This window comes from Oreochromis aureus, linkage group 20, assembly GCF_013358895.1.
Source record: "Oreochromis aureus strain Israel breed Guangdong linkage group 20, ZZ_aureus, whole genome shotgun sequence".
NCBI lineage: Eukaryota > Metazoa > Chordata > Actinopteri > Cichliformes > Cichlidae > Oreochromis > Oreochromis aureus.
In genome coordinates this window covers 27,928,883-27,952,755 of record NC_052961.1, presented here as the reverse complement: position 1 = coordinate 27,952,755, position 23,873 = coordinate 27,928,883, and the positions used below count along the sequence as shown (strand labels likewise).

At 42.3% G+C, this 23,873-nt stretch overlaps 2 protein-coding genes and 3 long non-coding RNA genes across 6 annotated transcripts; 2 read left to right on the top strand and 3 right to left on the bottom strand.

Moving 5' to 3' along the window:
• Positions 1-75: 75 nt before the first annotated feature.
• On the bottom strand, positions 76-5,931 carry LOC120435310. Of its 2 annotated transcripts, none has more exons than XR_005609648.1 (5): positions 5,263-5,931; positions 2,613-3,850; positions 1,678-2,470; positions 1,260-1,479; positions 76-136 (listed from the first exon to the last, which is right to left on the bottom strand). It is a non-coding gene; the product is annotated as an uncharacterized LOC120435310 (long non-coding RNA). The 2 variants fall into 2 exon arrangements; XR_005609649.1 differs by lacking the exon at positions 5,263-5,931 and adding an exon at positions 4,527-4,669.
• A 1,216-nt stretch (positions 5,932-7,147) lies between these two features.
• LOC120435317 (RING finger protein 145-like) lies at positions 7,148-9,197 on the top strand. Its single transcript, XM_039604690.1, has 5 exons — positions 7,148-7,233; positions 7,336-7,399; positions 7,847-7,994; positions 8,386-8,619; positions 8,718-9,197. Exons 3-5 carry the CDS (start codon positions 7,911-7,913, stop codon positions 9,195-9,197), a joined length of 798 nt encoding a protein of 265 aa, XP_039460624.1. The 5' UTR covers positions 7,148-7,233; positions 7,336-7,399; positions 7,847-7,910.
• A 5,036-nt stretch (positions 9,198-14,233) lies between these two features.
• Positions 14,234-16,255, bottom strand: LOC120435316 (RING finger protein 145-like). Its single transcript, XM_039604689.1, has 5 exons — positions 16,203-16,255; positions 15,609-15,756; positions 14,985-15,218; positions 14,624-14,887; positions 14,234-14,281 (listed from the first exon to the last, which is right to left on the bottom strand). The coding sequence occupies exons 2-5, from the start codon at positions 15,690-15,692 to the stop codon at positions 14,234-14,236; spliced, it is 630 nt and encodes a 209-aa protein (XP_039460623.1). The 5' UTR covers positions 15,693-15,756; positions 16,203-16,255.
• A 1,098-nt stretch (positions 16,256-17,353) lies between these two features.
• On the bottom strand, positions 17,354-19,047 carry LOC120435313. The gene is made up of 2 exons (XR_005609654.1): positions 18,486-19,047; positions 17,354-18,348 (listed from the first exon to the last, which is right to left on the bottom strand). It is a non-coding gene; the product is annotated as an uncharacterized LOC120435313 (long non-coding RNA).
• Positions 19,048-19,849: 802 nt separating this feature from the next.
• LOC120435311 lies at positions 19,850-22,387 on the top strand. Its single transcript, XR_005609652.1, has 2 exons — positions 19,850-20,690; positions 21,460-22,387. It is a non-coding gene; the product is annotated as an uncharacterized LOC120435311 (long non-coding RNA).
• Positions 22,388-23,873: the final 1,486 nt, after the last annotated feature.

Below are 23,873 nucleotides of genomic sequence, written 5' to 3'. Positions count from 1 at the left end.
CAAAATTGTCACTAGGTGTGAATGTGAGCGTGAATGGTTGTCTGTCCTTGTGTGTTGGCCCTGCGACAGACTGGCGACCTGTCCAGGGTGTACCCCGCCTCTCGCCCTATGATAGCTGGGATAGGCTCCTGCGACCCTGAAAAGGATAAGCGGAAGTGAATGGATGGATGGAGGTTACAATGCTTTTATTTTTATTTTAGTAGAGACTCAAAACTTAGAACAGAAAGCTGCTGGGGTTTGGAAAAGAACTGAACAAATATTTTAAATATACTTTAATCCTTTCTGGAGCAGCCTTTGGGATCTCCAAGTATTAACGTGCTGTTTCTGCTCCTGGTGAAAATAGTTCCTTCTGAATTAAAATATTTTAATGTTAAATGTAATTCAGAGTCAGCCGTTTACATTAGAAGAGAACATTTTTCATCAGGAGATACGACAGGTGAAATATTCAGTTTAAAATCTACTGACAGCTCTCCAAGTAAGACTTTAAAATTAAATAAAACAGTCTGGTTATGAAGCTGAACTTTAATCTCAGCCAAACTGATTTGCTCAGGAACAAACAAACACCGAAATAAACCAAACATTAAGATTAGAATAAGAGTAAAATTGTAAGAAGTCATCAGTTGATGCTGCTTAAGGACACTTGTTCTTCTGTGCAGTCTCACCTGGAGCTCACGTTTCTAGTTCATGCCATCATGACCAAAGATTCTTCAATTAATAGTTTAAAGATGTCCATCAATGTACTGCTAACTGCTCTTCAACCTTATAAAGATCAACATGCATTTTGAATATGAAACACTTTGACAAAACCAAAAGCTTCACTGTGCTTAGTGATTTATATGTCTAAAAAAACAGGTTCAGTTTGTAACTGAGAGAGCGGCTCGGTGACGCTGAATTATATTTCCAATAGAAACACAATTTCATATGTTGTAGTAACAACACACTGCCACAAGATGGCAGCCTAGGCCTACTTTACCATGCTGTTCCAGTAAAAAAGAAAAAGTGACAGAGCCTTGAAAGAGTGACAGTGACACTTTTTATGAACTCATCTGTAATGTGTCACCTTTTCTGTAGAATGAAGAAGTGCTTCTCTTCTTTTAAAGTAAATACAGGCTTACAAAGATCCTCTAAACATGTTTCTGAAATAATCCTAAACACAATCATTAAATCAAAACTGCAAGAAACAATTTATTTAATCACTCTTCTTCACTTAATTCCTTAACTTATTACAAAAATAAACAAAGACTTTTCTGCTGTCTCACCTCTGTCAGTGTTCATACTGTTGCAAGAACAGGTGGAGGTGCAGGTGGAACTTTGACTTCACTGTGGTTTGTATGTGCAGGCAGGAGTCTGACATCTCAGAGCAGCAGAGGATTGTGGAGCACGGTGACTCCTGCTGCGACGCCCCCGTCTGAGTGTCCTGAGTTCTTGGTCCTCAGCAGATGGCCCACACACTCATTTATCACCATGTCTTTACCCTGCCTGTAAGAAAACAAAGAAAAAGCTAACATTACAAACAGCCAGCAACCAATCCCTTTTACTCCACCGCCCAAAAACCAGTGACAAACACTAGCTAGTATTAACTTGGAATCAAAGTCCACTAATCCCCAGGCTCCCAGCATAACATACAGTCCAACGCAAACTCCACAAACTGTCTTGCTTCAGCTGACTTTCCTTCACCTTCTCTCCAGAGAATCTGTTGTGCTCTTTTCAGCACGAAGCCACACTCCTGCTCACTGATCGTCACCTCTGTTTAACCTGGTCTCAGCAACTTTGTCCCATAGCTTGCACATCCTTTCCACCTCCATCTTTCTTCTCAGCAACCTGATACATACCTTTTCTCCTTCCTTGGAGAAAAGGAATACTTGAAGAGAAAGAACAGCTAAATACTATCATAGTGGAGGTGTAAAATTACTGCTAAAATAGCTCATATGAACCCTGATACTGACCTATGTATTTATCAAAACAAATGATCTGATATTACAAAGAAAACTAATGATTGCTTTTTACAGTATTAGCCCAGAGTGATGTAAGGCAGGGTGGTTAGTCAGCCATAACTTGCTGACAACTTGTATCTGGTAGCTTTTTCACATCCTAATCAATTTTGTTATCAAGTGTGTCTCATATACACTATTATCTCAGTCACAGTACAGCATGCATGAATCACAGTAGATACACAGTAATGCAAAACAGCAGGCAGTCATGTATGTGTCGTCACTGTTTTGACTGAGGCTGGCTCATACATGGAATGCAAGCAAATCCTGCATGTGTGTGCAGATCCATGCACTGCTTAAGCTTCCCTAGTTTAACAAATGGTGAACAATAAACAGAAGTTTCAGCATTTGCTGCATTGTCAACATTTTTAAAGATGCGTCTGTTCCCCCGCTGTACCTCCTCCTTCTCGCTGAGGCTTCAAGACAAACCGTTCTGCTGCTGCCAAGGCCATTGATACTGTTTTGTCCCTCTCTGCACCCTGTAGACGAACGCAACCACAGAGAAACAAATCAGAGGAATAAATGTGAATGATATTGCTTACACTGAACAGCAACACCCAGGTGAGGATTATCTAATGCCAAATTTTCCAAACAATGAAAAAATCGTGTCCTTTTTCTCACCATGTCTGGAGTGTAGAGGTCAGCCAATGTCGCTCAGATCTGCTGCACAGCTTGAGGCTGGTCCGGGAAGAACCTCTCCAGGACTCCAGGGCCCGTATCCCTAAAGAATCTTTGTGCAAAAAGTGGCTCCTAGCGGCCAAATTCTAAGAAAATTCTCAGAGTCATGACGTTTTCTTAGAATTTCCCCTAAAAGTGACACGATAATCCCAGTTAATATAAAAGCTATTCCTCAAGATTCCTAGCGCTTAAAAGGGCTCCTAAGGCGAGATCTGCTAAGAGCAGGGAAGAGGACTTTTAGTGGCTTAGGAGTTCCCCTAAGCAGCTGCACAAAATGGCCAACAGAAGAGGCAGGAGAGATACCTTTATGTTCGTTCACCAACTGGGCCAGCAACAAACCTTGCTCCTCAGTCCAGTTCGGCTTGCGAGTCCTTTTTTTCTCCATTTTCTGTGTTTGTAGGATATTTGTTAACAAGCCTTTATAAATAGACCAGCCAGCAATCACAGACATTGACAAAAGCTGAGCCGTGTTACCCTCGTTAAGACCACACTGGACTTGTAATGTTGTGATTTCTACTTCATTAGGGACAGCCCCTTGAGATAGGCCATCTTGTTTTCAATGGGGTCCATATGGGAGTGAAAGTACAAAATATGCCAGCTAGGATATTGATATGAGCAAATAAGACACGAATCATTATTTGAACAGGGTGTAATGAGTTTAAGTTTTCACATATTTTAGATTCTAATGTTAGGCTATAACCCCTACAGCTTACTATTCATTTTCCAGATATTTTCTTGAATGTGAAATATTTACAATTACAGTCAGCATAAGATTAGAGTGTATAATTATGTTTATTGATTTGAGGGTACATCCTTTGCTCATTCTCACCAAAAGCTCATTTCCATCAAACTTGTAGGATCAACCAATCACGGCTTTTGAAATGATGACTCATACCTAGCAACGGGGTCAACCACACCTCCTCACTAAGATAGGATTTTCCATCCATTCCTTGCTCAGAGTTCACTGAAAATGTTCTGGAATCACTTCTAAGCTAAAACTCCTGGCAAGGAATTTTTAGGTTAAGTTAGGAGCTCTCTGAGAGGATTCTCAGAATCTTTAGGGATACGGGCCCAGGTCTGGCGAGCACTTGCTGAACCTTCTTGGTACCAGCCAGGTGAGCGCTGATATCTGGACCCATCACAGCTCGAGAGCGCTCCATCAGAAGATGAGCATCCCAGCTCTGCAATTGAAAACAGACAATCAATTCTCTGCTTGTCTTTTTATCATTAGATGTATTTCAGTATTAAAAAGTTCAGTTTATTGGGACACTTTGTGCAAGAAGAATTTTTCCCCCATAAAATAGCCTCTACCATTTCACTAACTTTTGGAATCTTATTTCACTGCTGCTAATAAGTTTTTTACACTCTGTCACAGGTTTTTTAGCTTCGTTCGTACAAACTTTCTCGTGGTTGAGATTCTTGACCAAACAGCCAGCACACCGACCAGCAGAGCGTGACAATAGTTGGTTTATATTACGCTGAGATTTGACAGACAGAGACAGAAGAATGAAGGAGAACAACACAGAGTCACGCTGTCAAGGAGAACCTGGACGGTAGATTCAGCAGTTTGGCTTGAAACTTGCAAACTGTTTTAACTTGTTATGTCCAATTAAGTTTTCCTTCCAGGGTGCTCGCCAGTTTTCTTTCACTTGTTTCCTGTTCCTGCCAGCAGAATGCACACACAGCTGCAGTAACTACACACAAATGCAGACACTTGGCTGTCTTCAGCAACAAAAACGCCATCAAAAAAGTCACATTATCAGAGCAACATCAGAGAAACAATAAAGTCTAACCATGGAAGGTTTTTATAAATATATGCATAAAAACACAAAAACAAATAACATCAACAATGAGCACCTTTCGTTTTGCTGAAAGTGATATAGCTTTCTGTTCCCATCAACTGAAACCACCAACATTTCAGGTGTGCATGCTGGGCAGCTGAAGCTGACATCACAGCACAGCTGCTCTTCCTCATCAAGAAAGCTGTGCTGCAGTGCAATCAACTATTACATTTAGGCAAAGATTACTTTTCATCCCTAAATGATTGACGGTCAGAAACTCTGACCTTGTCTCTACAGACAGCAGAGAGCTGCTGCCTTTCTGTGGGTAGCAGTTCATTTTTACCCATCACCCCAGTTAAATTTCACTGGGGTCTGTCTCATTTATATGCCAGAACCAACACTTTGAAGCACTTTTCTTTGATCACTTGTAGCTCAATGGAGACACACATTTATGATCAGGTCCCCCAGTTTCAGACACACTTGCACAAGCACACAGATGACCAATATCTCACAGTGGTTTAACACAGTTCTGTCTGGGCTAAAGTACAGACATCGAACGCTATGACAGCGGAGTGTGCAGATGATCTCATTACTGTCTAAAAATGGATAACAAAACCGAAGGAGTGCTGAATCATTGACAAATACAGAGTAACAGGTGTGTAGCATCGCTAACTAGGTAGCAACAAGCCTCTAACACAGCGTGTATGCTAGCGGCTAATCTAGCAAAGAAATGAACAGAGTGGTTTTAGGTGTTGTAGAAGGATAAGATGATAAGCTGTGTGTCTTTTTCAGAATGACCTGCTTGTATTTACCTTCATTGAAGGAGTGGTCAGTGTGGGTATAGCCATGAGGCAAAAAAAAAGACAGCTGAAGCTGAAGAGTGTGGTGAAAACATGGTGCCGCTGCCGCCAGCAGGTTTCCAAGCAGGGATTCGGGTAGCAGGAAGGCTTTGGTAAGCCCTCCAACATCCAGTCCCATTTTGTGAATGCCAATAAAAAAATAGCTAGGTGTCCATGTGTAATTTGTGTGGAACAATATTGCACAAGAAGCTTAATAGATTTAGAAAAACGATAACAAAAAAAAAATAAAAAATTGAAGAACAAAAGATAAATGTCCTTTTTTTTCCGAAATTTACTCGCCCTGCTGAGTGGTGTACAGCGTTAAGAGGCCAGCATTCGGACTCCAGAGTTTAACGACCCTAGTTCGAGTCTCTGATAGTAGTCCGTCTGCTAGAGCAGGGTAGGCCCAGAGTGAAAGACGAAGCTCAAGCCTGCCTCCATTTTTCTCTCTCTCTTTTTTTTTTTCATTTCTTTTTACTTTTTTCAAGCCGCAATTAAAAGCTCAGGGAAACACTTAGTTTTAAGGCGGCCTTTAAGGCACCCTATATATCAGTCCATACAGCGGTAAGGGCCAATCTCATGTATCAGTTACACATATATCAACGAAGGAAGAAAACAGGCCCAAACCAAAGAGGTGTGCAGGGAAAAAATCAGGTGTGAGTGTGTGAAATTTACTAAGTATTGGAGTGCAAAATGCCTGGTCTCCAGCTCATTTCCAAAAGGCTGGGTGCGTGAGTGCGTTGTGGTCTTTAAATAGAGGAATTTTCCCGCTTTTGTTTGCCCGTCATGTGGCCACATGTGGCGGGCTAGCAGCTTAGTAACATAGAGGCCCGGGTTCGAGCCCTACGCTCACCTACCCTACCTCTCTATGTTCATCTGCTAGGGGGAGGTCCAGGCAGGGGACCTTGGAGTGAAAATTCCAAGGCCTGGACTTCCCCTGATTTTCATTTTTCTCTGTGTTTTTTCTTTTACCTGCCAGCAACAAACAGCCCAGCCCCATTTATGGGACCTCCTTCTTGTCATGGCTACCAAGGACCACGCTTTTTCTGCCAACAAGTCATTGCCTGACAAATAATTATTTCCTATGTTTCCCTAGGGGCTTTTTTTAATCTCCAATATCTTTACATATCTTGCTAGATAGACTTCCCTCAACAGGGTTTACAAACGCCTTATTCTCTTTGTCCACTTCAAATAACTTTAAACAACTATTCTTAGATTTCTTGCAACATCTGCTGTCCTCTTGCACAGATTACGCTTTTTAAAAAACAAACAAACACTTTTTTTTTTTTTTTTTACGTCAACCACATTTTTGAACTAGATAAATAAAGCATATATAAAAGTCACTACCAAAAACTCATTGCAGCTTCTACCTTGTTATAGGAATGTTGTTTGTGGCTCAAGATGACTTGATTTCATCCATGAAGGATACATTTGATATATGTTTTCACATATTATAGACCAACAAGTTATTATAGCAGTTTAAATACTGACGATCGGTTTTGGAAGACGATCATTTTTTAGCACAACACCGCTAAGCACCAACTCATCCATCCTTTCTCCTTTTCTTCTTTTCATGCCGCCACCATGGGAAGCGCCCACAAATGTGTCATTTCACACTGGCAGCAGGCTCGCAGAGCTAGCTGTGGTGCTTGTTCTTCTTCTCTGACTTTGCTGTTTTACCGTGTTTAGATAACGTGCCATCCGCAAACAGTCGCGCTCATTTTCGTGCTTTAGCTTTGTACTCACGCGCACACACACGTGCACACACACACACACACACACACACACACACACACACACACACACACACACGTGTGTGTTAGTTTAGTCTGTTTCAACCTCTCTTCGTGTGGAAACACACATATCTAGAACTATTCTTTAAGGATGTCTGCATTTCACACAACTGTCTAATAGGATAAAATAATTGACATTGTATACCCAAAGGTCAAGTCTGGATAAACGTGTATATGATCTCCAACTTGAATGCAAAGCCAAGGCATATAATTGTGTGGTGTGTCAACTCTAATGTGTTTCCTCTCTGTGCAGGGGGATGACTGAAGCTATCACCTTGCTAATCCTTGCTGTCCAAACTGGCCTCATTGAGCTGCAGGTCATCCACAGAGCCTTCCTCCTCTCTATCGTCCTCTTTATTGTTGCTGCTTCCATCCTGCAGTCCATGCTGGAGATAGCTGATCCTATAGTCCTAGCCCTGGGAGCATCTAGAGGCAACTAAGATAATATACCAAAGACTTTTTTCACGTGTTTATTTTTAAGAAAACTCTGTGTCCCACTGTTTGTTTTATTTTTACTGATCATAAACAACTATTAATAACTATGGGCAGTTAGTTAATTATCACAGAATTCATTATCTATGGTCATCAGTACAACTCATGCTAACATCATAAATTAAGTAATACTACGGTGTACTGTCCTTCTTTCTTCATTCCTAAACAGGCAGTTTGTCTTTTTGACATCAATCTGACTGAAAGTGTGTTTGCAAAGCCTGCTATCAACCTGCCTGCTTTCTCATATGCTGGTTTTGCTGCCCGTCCCGTAGGAGTTTGTGGAAGCACTTCCGTGCAGTTTCTCTCTGTCTCTTCCTGCTGATCTTTCCAGCGTACATGGCTTATATGATCTGCCAGTTCTTCCACATGGACTTCTGGCTTCTCATCATCATCTCCTCCTCAATCCTCACCTCTCTCCAGGTAACACACAACCGCATCGCAGTGTGCAAAAACGTTAAATTAAATAGTTTAAACTTGCTCTACCCAAACAGTTCAGCCCAATAATAATTAAACATGTATATTTGCTTGTTTTTTAATTCCATAATAACTCTGAAACACTCTACCGCCAGGTGCTTGGCACTCTGTTGATCTGTTGTTCTCTTCATGGTGGAGGAGTTTCGTAAAGCTCCAGTGTAGAACATGGATGAAGTCATATATTGTGTAAATGGGAGCTACAGATTGCTGGAGTTTCTGCTATGTGTCACACACACACACACCAACTCTTTGCTAAGTTCTGACTGTAAACAGACACTGTCATGTAATGCATCAGCACTGTCTCTGCCTCACTGTCAGTGATTTGTTACCTCACCAGGTTGCGGTGTGCGTGGTGTGCTATGGTGTATCAGAGACTGTATTTGGCGAGTGGAGTGTGATGGGAAGCACCATCATCTTGGTCCACTCGTACTATAACGTCTGGCTCAGAGCCCAGCTGGGCTGGCAGAGCTTCCTGCTCAGGAGAGATGCTGTAAACAAGATAAAAAGCCTCCCTACAGCTAGCAATACACAGCTGGAGCAGTATAATGACATCTGTGCTATCTGCTTCCAGGTATGAACAGTTTTTATGTTTATCTAAAGAGGATGCATGACCCAGACTTAATCTGGGGCTTTAAAAGCTAGGCTAATGTGAAATTTGATTTGTTCCAGGACATGACCAGTGCTGTGTTCACTCCGTGCAGTCATTTCTTCCACGCTGGCTGTCTGATGCCCTCTCTGTCGTTCACAACCAAGAGCCAATCACCAACTAACGGTGGAGCTACCCAAGGTACACCTGCAGCCAATCAGAACCCTGCAGGACAGGAAGAAGGCACTCTACTGGATGACAGGAAAGAGGGAGCGTCAGTAGAGCAGGAGGGAGATAATGAAACTGCCACATCAGCTGGGGAAACCTCCTCTTCCACCTCCCCCACTGGCATGTCTGCTCCCCTGCCCATCGTCAAACCTCCATTATCATCTTCCTCTTGTTCTTCTTCTCCTCTTGCAACTGATTCTGTGCTGCACCAGTCCCCTGCAGATCACCCTTCTGCATCTTCTTTCTCTACCTCTTACACATCAGACACACCCGCGCCTCTGCATCTCTCTGCCATTCTGTCTCCACCTTTCACCAACCAACTTCACAGGTACTGACCTAAGCAGAGGCGAACCCTGCTAAATCCGAATCCCCCCCTCAGCTAAAATCAGTCTCCCTTGTGGACAGCCAGGCAAACTCTACTGGTCCATCATCACAATCTAACCCACCAACTCCCCATTCAGTGGAACCTCCTCCACGTCCTCCACCTCCTCCTCCATTCAACCCCTGAGCTCCATTTTAACACACACACAACATACATACATGCATATATAATTACACAATCTAAATAATCCCCTATTCTACTTGTCCAGCTGTTTGCTGTTGGCTTTCCCATCATGTCCAACTTCATATCCATGTTATGTTTCAAATGATCTAAAACAATCTCTAAGCAGAAATTCATCACTCGGCATTAAAAAATGTAAAAAAAAGAGGACAATGATCGCAGCTTTACAAAATGTTAGTACTCGTTAGGCAGTTGTCTTGGAGCAGTGAAACGTATCCCATGATAGGTGTAACCCATGCCAGCAGTGATTTCATCACAGGTGCAGTTGTTTTCCACATGTTCTTTCACAGGGATTCAAATTTAATACAAAAACAGGATGCACTAATCTCATCTCAGAATGAATTGGGAATTTTACACCATGTCCAGAAAATGTGAAAATCGGATTTCCATCACGGCTTTTTTTTTTTCTTTCTTTTTCTCCCTACAGTCATGCTTTTACCCCTTACCTTTTGATGCCCGACATTTAGGGCGATGGTTGCTCCTGCCTTTGTTTGTACAGCTTTAACTTTCACCGCTGTATATTTCGTAGTGTTTGGGTGCCACGATTTATCTAAAAATTGATCAGACTATCGATTACTGATGGTTGTATTTTATACCGTGACAAAGTCTTAACATTTCATAACGTCTAGAAATTCTCCACATTTTTTGTTTTTCACTGCTGGGTGTCAGTAGTGTTGTGATTTAGTGAATACTGAGCGTTAGCAGACTGAATGTTGTTTATTGACATTCACATGACCTAAAGCCTGGTGCTAAGCAGAGGACACATGGTATGGTCTAGCTGAGGGGTGCAGTGTGAACTCTTGGTTCACATTGAAGAACTTACATGTGTCAAGCTTTTGCTTTTATACTACTTCAATATCTGATTCAGACTTGTTTGGCTGGTCCCAGCAGAAAAAACTGTTCTATTCCTCATCGCCAAACTTTTGTATTACTGTTAAAGCAACTTTATTGTTAAGGTCATTTTTACATTACTGCTTTATTGGATACCACACGCTGCAAATGGACTAAGGGGAAGATGGAGAGACGAGGTATAAATTAGTCCACAGAGCCGAAAAGGAGCTCGGATTTTGGCCTCATTAGCTCTAGTTTATGGTTCTCACTCGCGCTTACCGTTGCAAGCTTAGCTCACTCACAGATCAACCAATCATTCACATTGTTGGTTGCTGATGGCAGGAGCCAATCAGCTCCTTTCATTAGAGACCCTGTATTTTCTAAGACCATTAGCGTTTTCCTGCTCGTCAGTCAGTTTACTCCATAAATTGTTGATACCAGCAAACTGAGCCACAGCTTCTTTTTTCCCCACAAAAACACACTCTTTCTTTTTGCTACTGCATTTAGCAGATGAAGCACGGCGAGGAAGAAATATGCTTTGAAACGAGTGTGAAAGACTGATAACTTTAGGATGCCAAGTCCTGATGCACACTTATATGTAGACCTTGCTGCCACTCTGACCACAGAACGTGTTTGTCCCCAGTGTGCTATAACCTTGCAACCAATGTGTTTTTTCTACCTTGTTTTTTTCTTTTGGGGTTATATTTGCACTAATGTCATTTTTTACTAGCAATGATCCAAAGCTGTTCTGTGGATGTCGGCAACCAAATACCCTCTGATGTCTGTGTACGAGGAAACGGCCCAATCTGTTTGTGTGTAATGAACACAAATGCAAGGCAATCCAAGGCAATGACAGGCATAAAGTCCAAAAAAACAAACATGAAGCATTTTAACAGAAAAGAAATGGCACTGAGAGCCAGATTAAACAGACCAGGTCCTAAAGCTGTGTTTGGACAAACTCAATGGACAAAAACAATTCATCTTAAACAAAAATCTGCAGGGAGTGTCGGGGAGAGCAGCCCCACAACTACAATTCATCTCTACACATCTGTCAGTCAAAGGCAACAATATCGAACAGCAGTTCGAAAAAAAAAAAAATCAACGTCAAAGGAATGGTGTTGGTATTAAAATAAGAAGGTGTGTACAGAAAAGCCCTTAGGTTCACCTTTCAGAAGAACATGTGCAAAATACGTCTGTGAAGGTTCTCAGTCATCCAGGTCATCGTAGTCAAAGGAATTTGCAAAGAAAAGCGTCTGGACTTCTTTGAGTTGCTTGAAGACGTTTCACCTCTCATCCGAGAAGCTTCTTCAGTTCTAAGGTCAAATGGCCGAGAGTCCCAGATTTAAACCCAGTGGGAGTATCCCCCCAAGGAGGGACAAAGGACCCCCTGGTGATCCTCTAATCACATGCGCCAAGGTGTGAAAGCGGGTGTGGGACCTAATCAGCCAAGGTTTCGGGTGAGCTCATTGTGAAACCTGGCCCCACCTTGTCATGTGAATTCCTGAGGTCAGATGGCCCAGGATGTGAGTGGGCGTTAAGTCGTCTGGGGAGGGAACTCAAAACTGGATTATAGATGGCAGACAGTTGGTGTCGTAAACCACCGCCTCTGTTCAAAGATGGTCGCTCACAGTGGACATAGATCTGGGACTCTCGGCCATTTGACCTTAGAACTGAAGAAGCTTCTCGGATGAGAGGTGAAACGTCTTCAAGCAACTCAAAGAAGTCCAGACGCTTTTCTTTGCAAATTCCTTTGACCATGTGCAAAATACATCAAACTCTCCATTTCATCTCTTTAAAAAAATGAACACAAAAAGTCAAAGCAGCGTTGGTCAGGTTTGATCCTACACTGATCGTGTATTCATTCTCAACCCTGCAGCCCACGCTTCCCAATGTCAAGAATATGGTCATTCATACTAATAAGACCTTTAATAATAGTGCTAGTAAGTAATACTGCTGAGCGCTAATTAATGCGTCTCCATGCTGAGCCCACTCCTAACAGTAGAGGGCAGCAGAGTGATCACACCAGCTTAAAAGATGCGTCATATAGACTGGAGAAGCAGCAACACTGGCTGGTCTCAAAGATCAGAGGGCTTGATTTCCCAGCAGCTTCTTATCCAAAAATTCTCTTTGCTCTCAGGCACGTGAAGAAACAAAGAAAGGAAACTTTGGAGAAACCAAGCCCTCGTCTTACTTATGTATATGTATATATATATATATATATTTATCAACACACCTCTGGTTTAATATAGATTACGTACAGAGCAACATTTGTGTTCATTACACACAAACAGATTGGGCCGTTTCCTCGTACACAGACATCAGAGGGTATTTGGTTGCCGACATCCACAGAACAGCTTTGGATCATTGCTAGTAAAAAATGACATTAGTGCAAATATAACCCCAAAAGAAAAAAACAAGGTAGAAAAAACACATTGGTTGCAAGGTTATAGCACACTGGGGACAAACACGTTCTGTGGTCAGAGTGGCAGCAAGGTCTACATATAAGTGTGCATCAGGACTTGGCATCCTAAAGTTATCAGTCTTTCACACTCGTTTCAAAGCATATTTCTTCCTCGCCGTGCTTCATCTGCTAAATGCAGTAGCAAAAAGAAAGAGTGTGTTTTTGTGGGGAAAAAAGAAGCTGTGGCTCAGTTTGCTGGTATCAACAATTTATGGAGTAAACTGACTGACGAGCAGGAAAACGCTAATGGTCTTAGAAAATACAGGGTCTCTAATGAAAGGAGCTGATTGGCTCCTGCCATCAGCAACCAACAATGTGAATGATTGGTTGATCTGTGAGTGAGCTAAGCTTGCAACGGTAAGCGCGAGTGAGAACCATAAACTAGAGCTAATGAGGCCAAAATCCGAGCTCCTTTTCGGCTCTGTGGACTAATTTATACCTCGTCTCTCCATCTTCCCCTTAGTCCATTTGCAGCGTGTGGTATCCAATAAAGCAGTAATGTAAAAATGACCTTAACAATAAAGTTGCTTTAACAGTAATACAAAAGTTTGGCGATGAGGAATAGAACAGTTTTTTCTGCTGGGACCAGCCAAACAAGTCTGAATCAGATATTGAAGTAGTATAAAAGCAAAAGCTTGACACATGTAAGTTCTTCAATGTGAACCAAGAGTTCACACTGCACCCCTCAGCTAGACCATACCATGTGTCCTCTGCTTAGCACCAGGCTTTAGGTCATGTGAATGTCAATAAACAACATTCAGTCTGCTAACGCTCAGTATTCACTAAATCACAACACTACTGACACCCAGCAGTGAAAAACAAAAAATGTGGAGAATTTCTAGACGTTATGAAATGTTAAGACTTTGTCACGGTATAAAATACAACCATCAGTAATCGATAGTCTGATCAATTTTTAGATAAATCGTGGCACCCAAACACTACGAAATATACAGCGGTGAAAGTTAAAGCTGTACAAACAAAGGCAGGAGCAACCATCGCCCTAAATGTCGGGCATCAAAAGGTAAGGGGTAAAAGCATGACTGTAGGGAGAAAAAAAGAAAGAAAAAGCCGTGATGGAAATCCGATTTTCACATTTTCTGGACATGGTGTAAAATTCCCAATTCATTCTGAGATGAGATTAGTGCATCCTGTTTTTGTATTAAATTTGAATCCCTGTGAAAGAACATGTGGAAAACAACTGCACCTGTGATGAAATCACTGCTGGCATGGGTTACACCTATCATGGGATACGTTTCACTGCTCCAAGACAACTGCCTAACGAGTACTAACATTTTGTAAAGCTGCGATCATTGTCCTCTTTTTTTTACATTTTTTAATGCCGAGTGATGAATTTCTGCTTAGAGATTGTTTTAGATCATTTGAAACATAACATGGATATGAAGTTGGACATGATGGGAAAGCCAACAGCAAACAGCTGGACAAGTAGAATAGGGGATTATTTAGATTGTGTAATTATATATGCATGTATGTATGTTGTGTGTGTGTTAAAATGGAGCTCAGGGGTTGAATGGAGGAGGAGGTGGAGGGGTGTGGAGGAGGTTCCACTGAATGGGGAGTTGGTGGGTTAGATTGTGATGATGGACCAGTAGAGTTTGCCTGGCTGTCCACAAGGGAGACTGATTTTAGCTGAGGGGGGGATTCGGATTTAGCAGGGTTCGCCTCTGCTTAGGTCAGTACCTGTGAAGTTGGTTGGTGAAAGGTGGAGACAGAATGGCAGAGAGATGCAGGAGCGTCGGGTGTGTCTGATGTGTAAGAGGTAGAGAAAGAAGATGCAGAAGGGTGATCTGCAGGGGACTGGTGCAGCACAGAATCAGTTGCAAGAGGAGAAGAAGAACAAGAGGAAGATGATAATGGAGGTTTGACGATGGGCAGGGGAGCAGACATGCCAGTGGGGAGGTGGAAGCGGAGGTTTCCCCAGCTGATGTGGCAGTTTCATTATCTCCCTCCTGCTCTACTGACGCTCCCTCTTTCCTGTCATCCAGTAGAGTGCCTTCTTCCTGTCCTGCAGGGTTCTGATTGGCTGCAGGTGTACCTTGGGTAGCTCCACCGTTAGTTGGTGATTGGCTCTTGGTTGTGAACGACAGAGAGGGCATCAGACAGCCAGCGTGGAAGAAATGACTGCACGGAGTGAACACAGCACTGGTCATGTCCTGGAACAAATCAAATTTCACATTAGCCTAGCTTTTAAAGCCCCAGATTAAGTCTGGGTCATGCATCCTCTTTAGATAAACATAAAACTGTTCATACCTGGAAGCAGATAGCACAGATGTCATTATACTGCTCCAGCTGTGTATTGCTAGCTGTAGGGAGGCTTTTTATCTTGTTTACAGCATCTCTCCTGAGCAGGAAGCTCTGCCAGCCCAGCTGGGCTCTGAGCCAGACGTTATAGTACGAGTGGACCAAGATGATGGTGCTTCCCATCACACTCCACTCGCCAAATACAGTCTCTGATACACCATAGCACACCACGCACACCGCAACCTGGTGAGGTAACAAATCACTGACAGTGAGGCAGAGACAGTGCTGATGCATTACATGACAGTGTCTGTTTACAGTCAGAACTTAGCAAAGAGTTGGTGTGTGTGTGTGTGTGACATAGCAGAAACTCCAGCAATCTGTAGCTCCCATTTACACAATATATGACTTCATCCATGTTCTACACTGGAGCTTTACGAAACTCCTCCACCATGAAGAGAACAACAGATCAACAGAGTGCCAAGCACCTGGCGGTAGAGTGTTTCAGAGTTATTATGGAATTAAAAACAAGCAAATATACATGTTTAATTATTATTGGGCTGAACTGTTTGGGTAGAGCAAGTTTAAACTATTTAATTTAACGTTTTTGCACACTGCGATGCGGTTGTGTGTTACCTGGAGAGAGGTGAGGATTGAGGAGGAGATGATGATGAGAAGCCAGAAGTCCATGTGGAAGAACTGGCAGATCATATAAGCCATGTACGCTGGAAAGATCAGCAGGAAGAGACAGAGAGAAACTGCACGGAAGTGCTTCCACAAACTCCTACGGGACGGGCAGCAAAACCAGCATATGAGAAAGCAGGCAGGTTGATAGCAGGCTTTGCAAACACACTTTCAGTCAGATTGATGTCAAAAGACAAACTGCCTGTTTAGGAATGAAGAAAGAAGGACAGTACACCGTAGTATTACTTAATTTATGATGTTAGCATGAGTTGTACTGATGACCATAGATAATGAATTCTGTGATAATTAACTAACTGCCCATAGTTATTAATAGTTGTTTATGATCAGTAAAAATAAAACAAACAGTGGGACACAGAGTTTTCTTAAAAATAAACACGTGAAAAAAGTCTTTGGTATATTATCTTAGTTGCCTCTAGATGCTCCCAGGGCTAGGACTATAGGATCAGCTATCTCCAGCATGGACTGCAGGATGGAAGCAGCAACAATAAAGAGGACGATAGAGAGGAGGAAGGCTCTGTGGATGACCTGCAGCTCAATGAGGCCAGTTTGGACAGCAAGGATTAGCAAGGTGATAGCTTCAGTCATCCCCTGCACAGAGAGGAAACACATTAGAGTTGACACACCACACAATTATATGCCTTGGCTTTGCATTCAAGTTGGAGATCATATACACGTTTATCCAGACTTGACCTTTGGGTATACAATGTCAATTATTTTATCCTATTAGACAGTTGTGTGAAATGCAGACATCCTTAAAGAATAGTTCTAGATATGTGTGTTTCCACACGAAGAGAGGTTGAAACAGACTAAACTAACACACACGTGTGTGTGTGTGTGTGTGTGTGTGTGTGTGTGTGTGTGCACGTGTGTGTGCGCGTGAGTACAAAGCTAAAGCACGAAAATGAGCGCGACTGTTTGCGGATGGCACGTTATCTAAACACGGTAAAACAGCAAAGTCAGAGAAGAAGAACAAGCACCACAGCTAGCTCTGCGAGCCTGCTGCCAGTGTGAAATGACACATTTGTGGGCGCTTCCCATGGTGGCGGCATGAAAAGAAGAAAAGGAGAAAGGATGGATGAGTTGGTGCTTAGCGGTGTTGTGCTAAAAAAATGATCGTCTTCCAAAAACCGATCGCTCGTATTTAAACTGCTATAATAACTTGTTGGTCTATAATATGTGAAAACATATATCAAATGTATCCTTCATGGATGAAATCAAGTCATCTTGAGCCACAAACAACATTCCTATAACAAGGTAGAAGCTGCAATGAGTTTTTGGTAGTGACTTTTATATATGCTTTATTTATCTAGTTCCAAAAATGTGGTTGACGTTAAAAAAAAAAAGTGTTTGTTTGTTTTTTAAAAAGCGTAATCTGTGCAAGAGGACAGCAGATGTTGCAAGAAATCTAAGAATAGTTGTTTAAAGTTATTTGAAGTGGACAAAGAGAATAAGGCGTTTGTAAACCCTGTTGAGGGAAGTCTATCTAGCAAGATATGTAAAGATATTGGAGATTAAAAAAAGCCCCTAGGGAAACATAGGAAATAATTATTTGTCAGGCAATGACTTGTTGGCAGAAAAAGCGTGGTCCTTGGTAGCCATGACAAGAAGGAGGTCCCATAAATGGGGCTGGGCTGTTTGTTGCTGGCAGGTAAAAGAAAAAACACAGAGAAAAATGAAAATCAGGGGAAGTCCAGGCCTTGGAATTTTCACTCCAAGGTCCCCTGCCTGGACCTCCCCCTAGCAGATGAACATAGAGAGGTAGGGTAGGTGAGGTGAGCGTAGGGCTCGAACCCGGGCCTCTATGTTACTAAGCTGCTAGCCCGCCACATGTGGCCACATGACGGGCAAACAAAAGCGGGAAAATTCCTCTATTTAAAGACCACAACGCGCACATCACGCACCCAGCCTTTTGGAAATGAGCTGGAGACCAGGCATTTTTGCACTCCAATACTTAGTAAATTTCACACACTCACACCTGATTTTTTCCCTGCACACCTCTTTGGTTTGGGCCTGTTTTCTTCCTTCGTTGATATATGTGTAACTGATACATGAGATTGGCCCTTACCGCTGTATGGACTGATATATAGGGTGCCTTAAAGGCCGCCTTAAAACTAAGTGTTTCCCTGAGCTTTTAATTGCGGCTTGAAAAAAGTAAAAAGAAATGAAAAAAAAAGAGAGAGAGAAAAATGGAGGCAGGCTTGAGCTTCGTCTTTCACTCTGGGCCTACCCTGCTCTAGCAGACGGACTACTATCAGAGACTCGAACTAGGGTCGTTAAACTCTGGAGTCCGAATGCTGGCCTCTTAACGCTGTACACCACTCAGCAGGGCGAGTAAATTTCGGAAAAAAAAGGACATTTATCTTTTGTTCTTCAATTTTTTATTTTTTTTTTGTTATCGTTTTTCTAAATCTATTAAGCTTCTTGTGCAATATTGTTCCACACAAATTACACATGGACACCTAGCTATTTTTTTATTGGCATTCACAAAATGGGACTGGATGTTGGAGGGCTTACCAAAGCCTTCCTGCTACCCGAATCCCTGCTTGGAAACCTGCTGGCGGCAGCGGCACCATGTTTTCACCACACTCTTCAGCTTCAGCTGTCTTTTTTGCCTCATGGCTATACCCACACTGACCACTCCTTCAATGAAGGTAAATACAAGCAGGTCATTCTGAAAAAGACACACAGCTTATCATCTTATCCTTCTACAACACCTAAAACCACTCTGTTCATTTCTTTGCTAGATTAGCCGCTAGCATACACGCTGTGTTAGAGGCTTGTTGCTACCTAGTTAGCGATGCTACACACCTGTTACTCTGTATTTGTCAATGATTCAGCACTCCTTCGGTTTTGTTATCCATTTTTAGACAGTAATGAGATCATCTGCACACTCCGCTGTCATAGCGTTCGATGTCTGTACTTTAGCCCAGACAGAACTGTGTTAAACCACTGTGAGATATTGGTCATCTGTGTGCTTGTGCAAGTGTGTCTGAAACTGGGGGACCTGATCATAAATGTGTGTCTCCATTGAGCTACAAGTGATCAAAGAAAAGTGCTTCAAAGTGTTGGTTCTGGCATATAAATGAGACAGACCCCAGTGAAATTTAACTGGGGTGATGGGTAAAAATGAACTGCTACCCACAGAAAGGCAGCAGCTCTCTGCTGTCTGTAGAGACAAGGTCAGAGTTTCTGACCGTCAATCATTTAGGGATGAAAAGTAATCTTTGCCTAAATGTAATAGTTGATTGCACTGCAGCACAGCTTTCTTGATGAGGAAGAGCAGCTGTGCTGTGATGTCAGCTTCAGCTGCCCAGCATGCACACCTGAAATGTTGGTGGTTTCAGTTGATGGGAACAGAAAGCTATATCACTTTCAGCAAAACGAAAGGTGCTCATTGTTGATGTTATTTGTTTTGTGTTTTTATGCATATATTTATAAAACCTTCCATGGTTAGACTTTATTGTTTCTCTGATGTTGCTCTGATAATGTGACTTTTTTGATGGCGTTTTTGTTGCTGAAGACAGCCAAGTGTCTGCATTTGTGTGTAGTTACTGCAGCTGTGTGTGCATTCTGCTGGCAGGAACAGGAAACAAGTGAAAGAAAACTGGCGAGCACCCTGGAAGGAAAACTTAATTGGACATAACAAGTTAAAACAGTTTGCAAGTTTCAAGCCAAACTGCTGAATCTACCGTCCAGGTTCTCCTTGACAGCGTGACTCTGTGTTGTTCTCCTTCATTCTTCTGTCTCTGTCTGTCAAATCTCAGCGTAATATAAACCAACTATTGTCACGCTCTGCTGGTCGGTGTGCTGGCTGTTTGGTCAAGAATCTCAACCACGAGAAAGTTTGTACGAACGAAGCTAAAAAACCTGTGACAGAGTGTAAAACGTTATTAGCAGCAGTGAAATAAGATTCCAAAAGTTAGTGAAATGGTAGAGGCTATTTTATGGGGGAAAAATTCTTCTTGCACAAAGTGTCCCAATAAACTGAACTTTTTAATACTGAAATACATCTAATGATAAAAAGACAAGCAGAGAATGGAGTGATTGTTGTCTGTTTTCAATTGCAGAGCTGGGATGCTCATCTTCTGATGGAGCGCTCTCGAGCTGTGATGGGTCCAGATATCAGCGCACCCTGGCTGGTACCAAGAAGGTTCAGCAAGTGCTATAACAAAATTGATTAGGATGTGAAAAAGCTACCAGATACAAGTTGTCAGCAAGTTATGGCTGACTAACCACCCTGCCTTACATCACTCTGGGCTAATACTGTAAAAAGCAATCATTAGTTTTCTTTGTAATATCAGATCATTTGTTTTGATAAATACATAGGTCAGTATCAGGGTTCATATGAGCTATTTTAGCAGTAATTTTACACCTCCACTATGATAGTATTTAGCTGTTCTTTCTCTTCAAGTATTCCTTTTCTCCAAGGAAGGAGAAAAGGTATGTATCAGGTTGCTGGGAAGAAAGATGGAGGTGGAAAGGATGTGCAAGCTATGGGACAAAGTTGCTGAGACCAGGTTAAACAGATGTGACGATCAGTGAGCAGGAGTGTGGCTTCGTGCTGAAAAGAGCACAACAGATTCTCTGGAGAGAAGGTGAAGGAAAGTCAGCTGAAGCAAGACAGTTTGTGGAGTTTGCGTTGGACTGTATGTTATGCTGGGAGCCTGGGGATTAGTGGACTTTGATTCCAAGTTAATACTAGCTAGTGTTTGTCACTGGTTTTTGGGCGGTGGAGTAAAAAGGATTGGTTGCTGGCTGTTTGTAATGTTAGCCTTTTCTTTGTTTTCTTACAGGCAGGGTAAAGACATGGTGATAAATGAGTGTGTGGGCCATCTGCTGAGCACCAAGAACTCAGGACACTCAGACGGGGGCATCGCAGCAGGAGTCACCGTGCTCCACAATCCTCTGCTGCTCTGAGATGTCACACTCCTCCCTGCACATACAAACCACAGTGAAGTCAAAGTTCCACCTGCACCTCCACCTGTTCTTCCAACAGCATGAACACTGACAGAGGTGAGACAGCAGAAACGTTTTTATTTATTTTTGTAATAAGTTAAGGAATTAAGTGAAGAAGAGTGATTAAAAAAATTGTTTCTTGCATTTTTGATTTAATGATTGTGTTTAGGATTATTTCAGAAACATGTTTAGAGGATCTTTGTAAGCCTGTATTTACTTTAAAAGAAGAGAAGCACTTCTTCATTCTACAGAAAAGGTGACACATTACAGATGAGTTCATAAAAAGTGTCACTGTCACTCTTTCAAGGCTCTGTCACTTTTTCTTTTTTACTGGAACAGCATGGTAAAGTAGGCCTAGGCTGCCATCTTGTGGCAGTGTGTTGTTACTACAACATATGAAATTGTGTTTCTATTGGAAATCTAATTCAGCGCCACCGAGCCGCTCTCTCAGTTACAAACTGAACCTGTTTGTTTAGACATATAAATCACTAAGCACAGTGAAGCTTTTGGTTTTGTAAAAGTGTTTCTTATTCAAAATGCATGTTGATTGTTGATGGAGGCACATATACAAACTGTCGTAATTCCTACACCGTTCACCTGATTTTGATGCAAATACCCTCAAATAAAAGCTGACAGTCTGCAGTTAAAGCACGTCTTGTTCGTTTCATTTGGGATCCATTGTGGTGGTGTATGGAGCCAAAAATGTTAGAATTGTGTCGATGTCCCAATATTTATGGATCTGACTGTATGTAGTGTATTATCTTAAAAAAATACAAACAAATATAAAACAAGTATTTTATTTTCTAAATGTAATGCTTCCTTTTAGGAGGAAGGTGGAGGAGCAGCTCCAGCAGAGCAACACCAGAGGTGTGTGGAGAGGACCGAACGCCATCACTGGACAGAGCACTGTGAGCGGAGGGGGTCCAGAGTCTGGAGACCAGGTTCTGGCTAACAGATTGAACCAGTTTTTTAACAGGTTTGATTCAGTAGCCCTTCCCTCCCCCATCCACCAGAGCTCGTCACACCTCTCTGCAACCCCCCACAGCACCGGGGACATGAAATGCACTTCACCTGTCCCCCTTTTCCTTTTCCTTCAACGACCCTACTGGGTCTGAGTCGTCTCCACCTGCTACGGCAGCTGAGATCCTTTGGGGTGAACAGGACACTCCTCAGGACATTTTATGACACTGTGGTGGCGTCTGCTATTTTCTATGCTGTGGTCTGCTGGAGTGGTGGAATGGCAGAGAGGGACGGGGGGAAACTCAACAAGCTGGTCAGGAGGGCCAGCTGTGTCCTGGACTGTCTGCTGAAGTCCATCGAGCAGGTTGGGGAGGAGAGGATGTTGTCTAAGCTAACATCCATCATGGACAACACCTCCCACCCCCTGCATGAGACTGTAGGAGCACTGAGCAGCTCCTTCAGCAGTGGACTTATACACCCACAGTGTAGGAAGGAGCGCTACCGCAGGTCATTCTTACCAGCAGCTGTCAGACTCTATAATGCAGCTCAACATTTCTTTGGTCATCTTACTCACCAGCTTGTTAGTTTACTCTACATTTTATACATATCTCCGTACAATTTTCTCAATTTTTCTATACATATTCTGTACATTGTTACCTGTATATACGAACTTCGGTTGCTTACGTTCATAGGACCACCCTGTGTCTTCCTTTTATATTTTATTTTCCTTTTCTGTAAGAGCTCTGTAACACCAAAATTTCTGATCCGTGGGATAATAAAGGTTTATTCTATTCTATTCTATTCTGTGTTTTATATTTGTTTGTATTTTATTTGTATTTTTCTTCTGCTATCTGTAACTGAGCTGAAGTAACACAAAAATTTCCCCGCCGTGGGATCAATAAAGTCTTATCTTATCTTATCTTATCTTATCTAACAGAATGAACCTTTTGGGATTTAGTTACCTGGATGATTGAGCATGCATCAAGACATAACTGGACCCAGTTTGCACTTTTGTTTGTAGGGAGTTACGCACCACGGTGTAAGAAATCTTCACTTTTTGTTCCAGTTTCATACATAAACACCCTCATCCTTATACAAAATATTATACTCTCTCCAAAAATAGTAAATCTAGAAACATCTGTGTCTGAAACACATTTCTAATATGATTAGATCAAATTTTCACTTTCCTGAAAAGAGAGTGACACGTCCAGTTGTATAAAACCTTTTTCTACAGACATTAGCACACACTCCAGCAGCTTTTCATCCCTTTGAACCCAAAAAGTCATTGCTCAAGACCCCAAACTTTCTCAATGTAATGCTTCCTCTGATGAGAACAATGCTTTTCAGTTTCTGAAATGCAGTTGCAGAAAACCTGAGCTATGCTATTTTCATCTGGAATGGCTTATTCTTTGTAGAAAGGTTTTTCTACTCGTATATTATCCATCTGACACAGAATCACAATCTAAAATTACAATATACAGGAGTGATTGTTAGTAAAAGTGGGTTTCTGCATATCTGTGTAGATATTTCCTTAAACATCAGAAGTAATTTACAATGAATGATTCTGTTGGGTTTAAGTCAACCGTGCTGGTAAACAGAAACTGTTACTGAAAGCAGCCACACAGACACCTCAGTACGTTTTACTTGCAAGGGGAGCGTCGGAGAGCAGAGCTGCCACTCGCCTGTCCAAGCAACTCCAACTCCTCTGCTCCGCCTCACTCTTTTATTGACAACAGAGGTTGCACACAATTCACTTAACCACCAAGACAAGCATGTGTGTGTGTGTGTGTGTGTGTGTGTGTGTGTGTGTGTGTGTGTGTCACTTCCTGACACCATACAAAGTATGATATCAATCAACGACCTAACGTGTGTCATGCTGAAACAGCAGAAGTGAGCGTCTCGCTAATGATCTTAAATGATCAATTCTGACATTCCCTCCTGTTTGTTGTTTGTGCAAGGCACTTCTCCTATCGTTGCTGATCCACATCTGTTTTTCTGCTCTAGGGTTGGGGGCAGAGCACGTCGTACACCCCCGTAGTCTTCCTCAATGTCACCACAGGATCACTTTCCACCTTTTTCAGATTTCACTGTTGTTCACAATCTCCTCATGACGATCTGTAGGAAGCCGAGTGGTACAGCCCTCTGCCTTAACTCCTCTCTGGATTGTCGGCTGTGCTGGAAATGGTCCCTGCTTCCCACTGGTCCTCTTGGAGCCTCCTCTCCTAGTCTCAGTCTGCACCTACACCTCAGTCTCTCCTTTCATACCACTCACGTCATGGT